Source organism: Symphodus melops (assembly GCF_947650265.1).
Source record: "Symphodus melops genome assembly, chromosome: 23".
NCBI lineage: Eukaryota > Metazoa > Chordata > Actinopteri > Labriformes > Labridae > Symphodus > Symphodus melops.
This window is the reverse complement of record NC_136713.1, coordinates 11,298,558-11,311,445: the sequence shown is the minus strand read 5'-3', so window position 1 is coordinate 11,311,445 and position 12,888 is coordinate 11,298,558. Positions and strand designations below refer to the sequence as shown.

The 12,888-nt window shown below is 41.7% G+C and overlaps 1 protein-coding gene across 4 annotated transcripts; it reads left to right on the top strand.

Moving 5' to 3' along the window:
- The first annotated feature begins 1,220 nt into the window (after positions 1 to 1,220).
- On the top strand, positions 1,221 to 9,081 carry pspc1 (paraspeckle component 1). 4 transcript variants are annotated; one of them, XM_079335845.1, is made up of 11 exons: positions 1,222 to 1,749; positions 1,870 to 2,019; positions 2,126 to 2,277; positions 2,404 to 2,499; positions 2,597 to 2,793; positions 3,016 to 3,100; positions 3,623 to 3,728; positions 4,883 to 4,940; positions 7,663 to 7,799; positions 8,227 to 8,285; positions 8,316 to 9,081. In XM_079335845.1, exons 1-11 carry the CDS (start codon positions 1,390 to 1,392, stop codon positions 8,452 to 8,454), a joined length of 1,539 nt encoding a protein of 512 aa, XP_079191971.1. In that variant the 5' UTR covers positions 1,222 to 1,389; the 3' UTR covers positions 8,455 to 9,081. The 4 variants fall into 4 exon arrangements, 3 of the variants coding, with proteins under 3 accessions (XP_079191970.1, XP_079191972.1, XP_079191971.1); XM_079335844.1 differs by having other exon boundaries at positions 1,221 to 1,749; positions 8,227 to 9,081; XM_079335846.1 differs by lacking the exons at positions 8,227 to 8,285; positions 8,316 to 9,081 and having other exon boundaries at positions 1,221 to 1,749; positions 4,883 to 4,990; positions 7,663 to 7,746.
- Positions 9,082 to 12,888: the final 3,807 nt, after the last annotated feature.

The following is a 12,888-nucleotide window of genomic DNA, read 5'->3' as shown; positions in this document are numbered from 1 at the left end:
GACTTCTTTGACAGGTAAGGAAAGACGACGATAGAAACCATGTCAAACAGAGGAATTTAGGCAGCATATGCACAAAGACGGGCCATGATATCTGGACAGATGGCCGGCTGAAACACACTGCTTGAATGACAAAACTAACAGCCACAGACACTTCATGTGTTGGACCAGTCAAAATATTTGCTCACCATAAGGGACTCAAGGCACCCTGGTTTATTTCAAATAAATTCTGGGCCAAAGGGTCCCAGTGTGAGAGTTTGTTTATTTGGGACCGTAGACTCTCAGGTCGTAAATGGCATCACAGACTGTAAATAAACATGGATAAAATCTCATTGACATCACCTATATTGGTTATTGAAGGAGACTTTGGAAGTGCATTAAAGGCAACTGCTATATGGAAATGCTGTCTAAATCTGACTTTTGGTTTAATACAAGGCAAAGAGCTGCAGCTGAGGTGGCCTTCAGTAAGGCCAGCAACATGTATTATGAATAACTTTAATCCATCGAGAGAAAAAAAAAAGAAACAGATGAGTTGTAAAATTATTCAACGCTTGTATAGTGTGTGCCAATAAACACATGAGCTATTCAAATCAAATTCATTTTATAAACCAGGTTATTTCTGCTCTAAAAACTGATTTTAATTTCTTGCTATTTTGGTGTTAACTCTTATTCTTCTCCAACACACCAAGACAAGTTCCTTGTATGTATTAATGTACTTGGCAACAAACCCCCACTCTGATTCGGATATTTTTGAATGTGACTTTGTGACTTTCACCCTGCCTCAAGTGGACACTCAATAAACTGCAGATTTTTTGCACTTCAGCATCAGCTTCATTCCCTGGAGGTTTTGGGTGATGCGAATGAAAAAACACTTAATTAAAGAGGTTTCCATGCAGCTTTTTTTTTGTTGGCTTTTTAAAATTTTGTTGCATATCAGCAGACACTTACATAAAATTATGTAAAATTTGCTTAAAAGGGGACAAATTAAGTGTTATATTTTTAAAGAAAAACTGCAAAACATTTGATTTTTTTATTGTACTTATCTTTATTTTCTTAATGAATCCCAAATTCAAATTAAATTGTTTATATAAGCAGTTATATTATTTAATAAATTCATCAAAAAATATTTAATATGATCAATTTCAGGCTTTATTTGAGTATGTTTGTTGGTATTCATTGTAAATTGATGATTGCCCTTTTGGCACCAAACCCGGATATTTCGTTTTTACGCGCCTGCTTCAAACCGGCAAGCTGCGCGCGCATGCATCGCCATCTTTGAAACTGAGGAGGTGTGCACCATCAACAACACTCCTCAAGCCTCTGCAGCAAAGTTAGTCCAAAATACATGTTTTTTAACTGAACTTCTTTGTTTAAAAGTGCACAAACCGAAACATGGAAGAAGCGCACATGCAGAACAGAAGCTCTCCTCAGCCGGAGAGTCAAGGGACCGACTCCCCGGCCCCGGAGGAGACCCAAGCAAACAAAGACAGCCCTGCACCCTCGCAGTCTCCAGCAGCTGAACAAGCAGAAGGAGCCGCTGAGGTACCAGAAGATGCCCGTGAAGAAATGATCCTGGACCTGACGAGTTTTCGGAAGCCCGGTGAAAAGACATTTACGCAACGCTCGCGTCTTTTTGTGGGAAACCTCCCGGTGGACGTCCCGGAGGAAGAGTTCAGGAAAATGTTTGCAAAGTATGGCAACATAAACGACGTGTTTATCAATAAAGAGCGGGGGTTCGGCTTTGTTTGCCTGGTAAGTAAGTGATTAAAACTTTGTGTCCTATCTGTGACGTTGCATTGCGCCGCTGATGGCCGTGAACGGTGCACAGGACTGATGCATGCTCATCATTTTCCCGTTCACTCTTCATTTCAGGAAACCAGGACTCTTGCAGAAATTGCAAAAGCCGAGCTGGATGGGACTATCTTGAAGAATCGATCCATCAGGATCCGCTTTGCTACACACAACTCAGCCCTCACAGTGCGCAACTTGTTACCTGTCGTGACCAATGAGCTACTGGAACAGGTAAACCAAGACGAGAGCTTTTAAAACCTCTTCAGAAGATATGTGAACATTTCGCTTCCTCAGTCTGTCGCTTTGACTTAAAACAACCTTCTTTTTCTTTTTTTAGGCCTTTTCTCAGTTTGGACCGGTTGAACGGGCGATTGTGGTGACGGATGACCGGGGTCGTCCCACCGGGAAAGGGATTGTGGAGTTCGCAAACAAACAAGCAGCACGAAAAGCCCTGGAGCGGTGCACAGAGGGCGCTCTGCTGCTGACCACGTAAGCATTGTGGGATGGGAGAACTGGCTAAGTTTGTAAGAGGTGATTCAGTAAGGAGCTGGCAGCTGGAGCGAGTTGTCGCTTTTTCTTGTGATCTCACAGCTGATTTGAACCCTTTGTGTTCAGCACACCTTGTCCAGCCATCGTGGAGCCCGCAGAGCACTTCGATGAGGAGGACGGCCTGCCTGAAAAAGTGATGGGGAGGAATCCAAAGTACCACAAGTGAGTGTTGCTTTCAAACTCAGTTTGGATTCTGGGGGATCTCGTCAGACTGCCAGCGAAATCACTGCATTCGTGTTTTTTTTTTTTTCCTCTTCAGGGAACGAGAGCAGCCGCCGCATTTTGCTCAGCCGGGGACGTTTGAGTTTGAATACTCGTCTCGTTGGAAGGCGCTTCACGAGATGGAGAGACAGCAGAAGGAGGTGGTGGACAAGAACATCCGAGAGGCCAAAGAGAAGCTGGAGGCCGAGCTGGAGTCGGCCAAACACGAGCATCAGCTCATGTTGATGAGACACGGTTGGTGCTGCCGCTTTTTTGTTTTGTTTTTTTCCCAGTATAACCTGTGTGTGTGTGTGTGTGTGTGTGTGTGTGTGTGTGTGTGTGTGTGTGTGTGTGTGTGTGTGTGTGTGTGTGTGTGTGTGTGTGTGTGTGTGTGTGTGTGTGTGTGTGTGTGTGTGTGTGTGTGTGTGTGTGTGTGTGTGTGTGTGTCTTTCCTCATGCTCTCCTCTCCTCTTCCAGATCTGATGAGACGGCAGGAGGAGCTGAGGAGACTGGAGGAGCTTCGCAATCAGGAGCTGCAGAGACGGAAGCAGATCGAGATGAGGTGCTCCTGAAGTGATTTTTTAACGTTATCTGCTAAACATGCTAATGCTCGTTCCTGCGTATCACAATCAGAAATACTTTATTAATCCCTTTGGGGGATTCGGTTGTTGCCGTTGCTCACCGTTACGTGGACGACATCATCGGTTGCCGGTTCAGCGCGGGCAGCTGATCCCGGCTGTAAACGATGTTGTGTGGGCTCGCTGCACGACGGTGGTGTGAATGAACGAACCGCTAACATGTTGTAGAACTATCCGAAAAACTCGCATCCAAAAGGCATGGACTTGAGAGGGCACGGCTTGGAAAAAAAAAAAGTCACAGACAAAAGTTGGACGTCAAGCTCCAAGAAGTCCGAAACCAACAGGAGCAACAGGCAGCCTGCACACTCACAGATCTATTTACATAGATGCATATTTCTGACATGTCGGCTAACGTGCACCGTCCTGATTCAATCCATTCAATTTAATAAATGTGCTCGGACTGTTTTCATTGGCTCATTTGGATGTTTCTCTCCGGCTGTCTGCAGACATGAAGAGGAGAGGCGGCGCAGGGAGGAGGAGATGATGAGACACAGAGAGCAGGAGGAGCTCAGACGCCACCCTGACGGCTTCAAGCCCAACTACATGGAAAACGTGAGTACAGCCTGAACACACACACACACACACACACACACACACACACACACACACACACACGCCAGCTTCTTCTCTGTATTTGCACTTCATGTATAATGACTGTATCACAGATGATCCAGTAGGACACCAGAGGATGACCTACCAACGCTACAATCTTATGCTGTGTGTTCATAGTTGCTGTCAGGCTGGTTCTCATTGTGGCGCTGTGGTCTCTGTCGTGTCAAACATACACAGGATTGAATGAAACACAAACCGTCTCACGTCTATTGTTTCTTCATCAGGCTATTTCCTTTTTCTTATCCTTTTTTTTTTTACCTCCATGCCTGTCCGGTCACACACCGTGAACTCCAGAATATGAGTCGCACTTTGCTTTTTAGGGGGTTTTTCCTAGAAAGAAGAACCCAGAAGAACCCAGCTAAGACGATTAGCCAAGCCACCAAAACCGTCTGAATAATCCAAAATAGAAAAAAGGCCCAGCGTCTATACCAATCAGAAATGTTTTGGTCAGTGCTGCGTTGATATCATCACATTGGCTGATGGTATTCAATTAGAATTAAATCAACGTAGTGGAAGATGGGCTGTAATGGTGGAAGAGAAGTGTGGTGCACGGCGCTGGCCTCCCATAGTACTGTGGCCTCTGCTGTTTTTTACTTAAGTAAACATTTTTGGGCAGACTGGCATGCCCCAAACAAGCCCGGCATGCCCCTGAAGCAGCATGCCTCGCGCAGGTGTTCGATCTCTGCGCTGCTGCTTTATTCAATCCAATTTTAAATGTGAGGTTTCTTATTCCTTGGTTGACTTGGTGCGTTAGGGCCCTGTGGAAATGGCTTCATGTCTACATTTTTTCACGTAACTTTTATTTGTTTTGTTCAGAATTGTTTGTTTAACTAATCCAATTCCATTAAGGCTGAATAAGACTGCACTTGTGGTTGCAATAAGGGAATTTATGGACAGCAACAAGGATGGCTGTTTCCATGCTGGTCGACAAACAGGTCCCATTTATGTTTATGACTATTTTTGGTGTGTGCGTGTGTGTTTGTGTGTGTGTTACAGGCTGTGCATAAGTGTGTGTCACTGTCCGCTGATTTGTTTTCAGCATATTTGTACTTGAGCGGAGTTTTATTCTGAAGGCTCTTCTTCACTTCTTCCAGAGAGAACAGGAAATGAGAGGGGGTGAGCTGGGCCCTCGTGGAGCCATTAATATGGGAGGTACGGGCATGACTATGTAAACACTGGTTGATACAAAAAACCAGACGACGGTGACTATGATGCGTACATTACAACTGCTTAACATGACAATTATTAGTTGTATTTGTCTTTCACACCAGGTGGTTTCACTTTTTTTCTACAAGATAGTTTGAAGAAATAACTGACCCTGTTTGGTTTAAATGAGCTCACTTGGGGTGCAAGACAAAAGAAAAATAATAAACCACATGAATGAATATGGTCCTTACTAACTTAAGTTAGACACTGTTTACTAAAGACTTATTTTAATGGCTTAAAAGAGTATTTGGTCCCTGAGCTCTCATCTTTTGTTATATGCAGATTCAATAAAGGGGCCGAGATGGCCTTTGAATTTGTTGCACTCATAAGTTAATATTATAGGGAATAATACTATGTGATAATAATAATAATGTGTCTTTAATGTCACATTACATTCTGTTGATCTGCTGAGCGAAGGATGAGGGTCCAGGGAGGTCTATATTGTGACGCTGATAGTCAAGGTTGGTGGTGGCTCAGAAACATAAACGGTGATTATTACCGAGGATTGCACATCATCTCATCTCAGTAATGTTCGGCTTCACTTGTCGAATTTGTTCCTCTCTGTTTTAATTGCCAGTGTGTAGCTTTAAAGGCAGGGGAGGTGATTTTTTGTAAAAACGAGCAGGGTTTTGAAAGTAGCATTCCCTCTGTGCTCCTTCTGCACTCAGCCCCTCCCCTCTGTGCTCCCTCTCAAGCCACGCCCCCTCACTTACATGCACAAGTGCCATTGGTCCAGAAGCGGACCTCAGCTCATGCTTTGAGTGTGGGCTCGTGCATGTGTGAGATAGACAACGAGCAGGGAGGCGTGTGATTGGTTCATCAGATTGGCACCTTGTGGCAGACAAAGTTTTTACAGGCTTACAAACAAACTGCTACAGATGATGGATTTTCATCGCTCCTTTTTCAGAGCACATGAGTTATTAATGTTTGTCAGGACCTAAAGACAATTTCCAACCAAATCTTAAAAAGTGTATCTGAAGAAAATGACCAACCGTGCCTTTAAGGTTGATATTTGAGGTGTCAGGGAGGCATAGCTTGAATTGCCCCCTGGGGACAAATAAAGTTCGATCGTCATCGATTTGTAATAGAGAACTTCGCAAAGACTACAGACAACGACCAACCTCAACGTACGCTCTGTGCATGCGTTAGAGGCAATAACTCTCTGTGCCAGCAGGTGGCGGCAGTCTCTAACCGTCATTCCAAAAAGGATGAGGACGAGGAAGAAACCATATTAAAAAAAAATTATAATACAAAAATATAATGTTCTCACCGCTGTCGCTCACAACTTGTGGTAGCCAACTTTTTGAAAATGTCTGTATGCTGATAAATTGCATCGTGATCACACCAGGCAAACAGCCTAAAGTAGGTTTTTTTCCCTTTTTGCCAGAAAGTTAACAACAAAGTGAAAGCGGATATAAGTTGTCTACCATCCCACAAGAGCACTGTCTCAATGTGGTTTTTTAAATTTGATGGCCAGCAATGGTGAATCTGAAACCGTCTCTTGCAATCAAGCTTGTTGACATGGCTGTCGTTCTTTTCACCGATGTGCCTGAAACTGCGGACGAATGTAAATTGTACAAATCGGAGGTGGACATGATCCATTCAGCCGGCTCGTGTTCACACAGGTCAGAGGTCGTTGACTCTAAGTTGAAGATGATGTGCAATCCGAGGTTTAGTCGGCAATATATGTTGAGATTGGCAGGGTTTGCAGCGGCATCATTGTATCCCATGTTATCACTATGAATATATCTGTGCATGAACTTTAGTTATTACAGTATCTGACTGGACACGATGGGTGTGTTGTAAAACAATAGAAAGCGTAATAGAACTGCAAAAAACAAATTAAGTTATCATGACGCTGTTTCGTAAAGTTGTAATTCAGAGTTTTGTTCAACTAAAAACATTGTTCTTTCTTCTTTCATTTAAACTGTGACAACTTAAAGGTGCACTTTGGAGATTTTTTTGGTGACGTTTGAAAGTTGGAGAAGAGCAAAAATTGTTTAGCTGAAGGAGAAAATGTGTCCCTGGACTCTGTTTGGAGCTTAAAAATGACCAGGAAGAGTTTCACTGCTGCCGACCCGCCCACCATAACTCCTCATGGGAGCATTTTTATCTTCAAACATTGTTCAGGGACCACATTTCCATTTCATATCACAGAATCTACATTTCTACAACTTTCACATTTCTTGACCCAAACTCCACAGTGAACCTTTGACTTAAATGTAATCTAAGAATTTATCATGGACACGTTGAGCTGGTTTTCACACCTCAGCCATCTCATACTTTTGCAGCTTTTTGTTGTTGCGTTTGGATACAAAGTTAAGGTTTTACAGTTGTAACGTCTACTACTTCTCCACCTGTCGCTCTTAATCTGTTGATAATTTAAGATTAACGTTGGTTTTCAGTGGGTATAATTAGGCTAAATGTTGCAAATATTTAATTTCAAACGGATGAATTGAGTTTTCTGATGAGATGGCGACGGGATTTACCAAAGTATTGAATATGCAAAAAAAAATAGAATCATATTAGCAGACTAAAAGTCAACGTGAGCTTAACTGTGAAGTCATTGGTATTGATGGTCGCGTTCAGCTGCAGTTTTTTTTTAGTCGGCTTGATCTTATAGCAACCACCGGAATGACAAACCAATGCTCCGTTGTTTTGCGTGTAGATGGCTTTAACCAGGCCTCTCCGGGGCCCAGTGCTAACCCGGGTCAAATGATGGGTGTGAGTGGAAGGGGAGGAGCCGTCGGCCCCGATGGGAACGCGAATATGGGGTCGCCGATGATGTCCGAGAATGCAGCCATGGTAACGTATCAAGAAAATTCAACTTGGCTTATCCCGACTTACTCGTAGAGGATTTCCTATAAACAGAACATAAACGTTTACTGTAGTTTAAAGAAACAATACAAATAAATCATCATGGAGGAATTCATAGATAACGCAGATAAGATAGAGTTTGAGGTGAGGGGAAAATAATTTTTTCAAAAGAATGTTTTGTCAAAATCTCAAAGTCAGATTTGATCTTACAATTGTCGGCACAACTAATAGTTTCTCTCTCTCTCTTTGTCTGCTGGCTTCATATCTCTATTTTCTTCTCTTGGTGGCCCAATTGGATCCTGTGTCACTCTCAAACATGCTACCATGCCAATGGTTCAACTTTTTTTTCTTCTTTTTTAAAAAAAAATCTACGCAACAACGCAATCGTCTTGTAACGCTGACCCCGATACCACAGCGAAATGATAGATACCCACAAGGTGGATTAAACGACAGCCGACAGGTCGAGTCCCCAAAGCAGCATCAGCAGCAGCAGCATCAGCAGCAACAGCAGCAGCAGCAGCAGCAGCAGCAGCAGCAGCAGCAGCAGCAGTCGCCATTGGGCCCTCAAGTTGGACAAGCTCCAGGATTTGGTCCAGTAGGGGGCGTCTTCGACGGGCCAAATAACAAGCGCCGCAGGTTCTAAGTTCTCACTAACAATCAAGATGCACTTCTTGTGAATCTGTTACTACGACAACCAGCTTTTTTCTTTTTTCTTTGAACAAATCCTCCTTCCTGTGACGTGCTGGACTATGCTTCAATGAATCCCAAAAAAAATGGGACAGATTTTTTTTTTTTGTATTGAATACAGGAATGCAAGCTGTGACTTTGTGGAAAGACTGTGTTCCCTGTGTCGAAATACATCTTCGGTGTTTCTACACAAAACCTTTTTACAGTTTTTTTTTTTTTTTTTTTTTTTTTAACGTTTCCTTTATTTGGACGGTTTGACTTTTGGTTAGGCGGCTTCGGCCTTGGATAAAGCTGATATAAGTGGTACAGTGTGTTTGGACAAACGAACAAGGATTGCTGACATGAACAAACTGTAAAAAATGAAATACCCTGCACTGTAAAACATAATGGGACTAAATCATGTCAGTAAATTCTGCATTAGGTCATACAGGACATGTGTCAGTTCAAGATGCTGTCCTCCCGTTTGAACATACTGTGACTTTGTGTGAGTAACATGATTGATCAAACAGTGAGTGAATGTTTTTTTAAGCTTGAATGCATTGTGTATTTGATGGTTGAGAGGAATAAAAGCTTTATAGAAAGATGCGTGCTTCTTTTTGTGGGTGTCTCATAGCAACATAAATATAAATGGTCACTGGTTGCTATAAATTCTTAACTTGTGTTTACTTAATGTTGATCATGGTACCCTATGATTTATCAATTCCCCCCCCCCATATAGTATCAGATAGATAGATATGGTGAAGTGAATGTTTTTAAATAACAGAATTTAATAATAGCCTAGCAAAATAAGCTAATTCAAATTGTTAGCTTGTAATTTTGCGGTACGAAGCTATGGCTATATGCTAACTTTAGATAGATACATATTTAGATGCTTTATTTATCCTGAGGCAAATTCAAGGACTGTTTTATAAAAGAGGTAAAGTAGATTTTAAATGTTTTAACCTAAAATCAGTCAAGAAGCGGTGAAGTTCAGCTTGAAACAACAAAACACAGCAGTACAACATTACAGGAGTATCTCCTTCACAACCCACGCAACAGAGGGTGAGAAAATACAGGCTGCTATTTCAATGAGTTGATGAGGAATGCAATTTCTGCCTATGCCCACAGGGTGGCGCCAACGAGCAAGATCACTTTAAACCACACAAGGTGGCAAAACATTTGTTTTACAGCTTTATCTCTTTGTAAATGATGGTTAGTAAAAGAAACTGATGTGTTTTTGTCATGAGAGCGTTACTTTCTGCTTCTTTTTTTGGGAACATTGGAATTAAAGGACAGTGTTGGACACAAATTGGGTTAATAATTTGTGACACCGTCAGTGGTGAAAATATTGTTTCGGCAAGAAGCAATTTAAACCAAACGTGTAACAAGTTCAACATCACGACTGGGTCGAGTCAGTGCAGATATGTGTTAACCCAAGCGTGAAGGACACATGGACTGTGGATGAGCGTTGAACCTGTGTGTCTGTCTGTGTGTGTGTGTGTGTGTGTGTGTGTGTGTGTGTGTGTGTGTGTGTGTCTTTGACCCATCCAAACAATAATCTCTTTAAGTCCCATCTTTTACGCTCTTTTAACCCCATAAAAACGGCTTCATTCACACAGCATGCCGTGCCTCTCAGATGACTTATCAATGTTTTGTTTATCTCATCTCTTTATATTATATTTCTCAGCCGAAACGGTTAATTTCAAACATATACACAGGATTAATTTCTACTTCTAGGTTAGTGAACAAACATACAGTACTTCTGTAAGCTCCTCCATTTAAGTATTAACTAATAATAAAAAAATGAAAATAAATAAATAAATCAAAGTTTCACTGTTTTTATTGACAATTAAATGGGAAAAGAGCTTGTTTTAAAATCCTTTTTTTGGTTCCAAAACAGGCTATACTTTTGCACCGTGTCTCTGCTGGATCACATCACATCATTGTAGATGCAGTTTATAGATTTCAGTCATTTTTTCTAGTCCTCTGATTAATGCAAGCCGCTCACATTCACACACACACCCGGCTGTGCCCTAATCCCATTGGTAGATTCACTCACCTCTAGCTTTGCCTCTCTGGAGAAATCTGGGGTTCAGTGCCTTGCCCAAGGACACTTCGACATGAGGCTGCAGCAGCTGGGGATCAAACCCTCCGTACTTTTAGTGGAGAGGTTACCGACTCTCTCTTTTCTGTCTGTGATATGAGTAGATACAGGAAGTTATTCCATAAAGAGGGGAAAGAAAAAGGGGGAATAACATCTGATGAAAATAAACATGTTAAATATCTCGTATTACGGTCAATGTGGCAAAACATACGTTTGAAATGTTGTTCTTTCTCATCTCTTGTAGGTTCTGTTTGTGTCCTGCCTGCAGTGAACCAACAGGTACATCCAACACACACACACACACACACACACACACACACACACACACACACACACACACACACACACACACACACATAAACAAACAAGTTAAATCCAACGCATCGATCACATTAGATGGTTCGGGCCTCCTCGTCATCCATTGACTGTTATTATCCCTTAACATAATATTAGCAACAGCAAACCATGAGACTAACTACACTATTATGTTTGAGTGAGCTCCATGCACCTGCTTATTATTAGAATTGAATTGTGTTTAAACGATGAATGCAACATCTTGCACTGTTTGGATGAGGTGAACACAGCGTTAATACACGTTTAGCCCACATGTGACCAAGTTCGTCCGCTCGGTGGCTCGCAGCAACAAAGCTCTCGCAGGTTTGTGTGGAATACAAAACGTTTCGTCGTGCAGAAGGGCAAACAGCGGGATGTGAAGTTTTCTTGGGCGTTCCTCTTGGTGCCGACTGATTCTATTAGACGCAGACGAAAACACGAGCGCTGCGGGGATTTGGACCTCTCAGCGTTGGAAACAAGACCGAGCAATTAAACTGTTTTTAAAGGGACCTTAATCAGTGTTTGTTTCCCAAGAGAAAACGCTGAATCCATTTTTTTTGGACTACTTTTGAATCAAATGTAGGAGGATGGTTCTTTAAAGTCAGCCTCTTAGAGATGTTAAAGGAAATAGATGTGAAGGAAATATCTTGTGAGCAAGAAGGTCAGTCAGATAGAGCCGATTAATCAGCTATAAGTTACCATATCCAGTTACTATCGGTATCGGCTAATTTAACGCAGATATGCGCCGATATTACGAGATTTATTCATCAGTCAAACAGCATTTAGTCTGAGTATCATTGTTTTACACTGGCAGGTCTCTATCTGGCTGTCAGCAGCCTACAGATGAAACTTAGATCTAAGAATCTATCGGCCCGACATTAGTATTGGCCTAAGAATCACTAATCGGTCGGGCCTTTGTCAGAACTATGAAAATGCTCCAACAATATATTTGGCTTCCTGTCACGGAAAAGTTAAGGACAGTCCTTTTTTCCCCCCTCTGCACATTTTTCAAACAGGAACCATAACAGTAAAAAATGAAGAATCCTCTGTCACAGTCTCGTGTTAACAGCAACATCAGCGTGACGAAGTTTATTGCATGTTGTTGCATGATTTGTTTTTATTATCTGACAACAACTAAGTTTTATATATGAATTAAAATGTGATGAGTCCAGATTTTCGGTGTTACAGATACATTTTCTTGTCCCAATTTACTGACAGTGTTAATCAGACGAGATTCAGTCACAGTCAAAACTCAAACAGTAAACAGTAGTGTTTTATTTTCAAACCTTGGTCCATTTTAAGGAAAAGAGACCAAAGAGGAATATTTTTTTTTTCAGTAAGGGTGTCAGCAGTAACTAGTGAATCCTGATGAATGCATTTATTTTATTTTATCACTGTCCCTCTGGACGCCCTGTCGATAAACCTCTCCAGGGTCTCCCTGTAGCCGTCGTGAGAGAAAAGAATGACACTGCTGCGTCTTTGAATGTCTCGTTTCACTTTTAAAAACTTGTGCTGAAGTTGATGTTAATGTAACTTTCCATCTACCAGACGGCCCTTACTTTATTTCAAAATAAAAGCAGGGTTCAATTTAAACTGCAAGTGAAGTACTCTGAGCTTTAGAGGGTTAACATTTTCAAAATGTTTTTTTTTAAATCTTAAAAAGCAAAATAATGGAATTTGAAGCCTGATTAAAAATGTGATTATTCCCCATTAACTACTGATGTTAAGTGATTAATCGTGGAAAAATGTAATTGTAATGTCAAACAAGATTTGAGAAACATCGTTTTCACATTACAGCCAAGGTTAGAGGAGGTCGTGGATCCACTCACATTCCTTTCATTGCATCGATCAAACTCACTTGGTTTTTAAATGTTCAAAACGAGACGAGTTGCGATGAACGACTAACTTTTTCCTCCCTCATTTGGACACAATCTCAGCCAACTGATTGATGCTTTAAGGGCGTGAAAAAAGTGT

Excerpts from the sequence above, each read along its gene's own strand:
- pspc1 (XM_079335844.1), top strand. The coding sequence starts at position 1,390 with ATGGAAGAAGCGCACATGCAGAACAGAAGCTCTCCTCAGCCGGAGAGT. Across the intron at positions 2,020-2,125 it reads CCAATGAGCTACTGGAACAG|GCCTTTTCTCAGTTTGGACC; the intron begins GTAAACCAAGAC and ends TTCTTTTTTTAG. Across the intron at positions 4,941-7,662 it reads TGGAGCCATTAATATGGGAG|ATGGCTTTAACCAGGCCTCT; the intron begins GTACGGGCATGA and ends TTTTGCGTGTAG.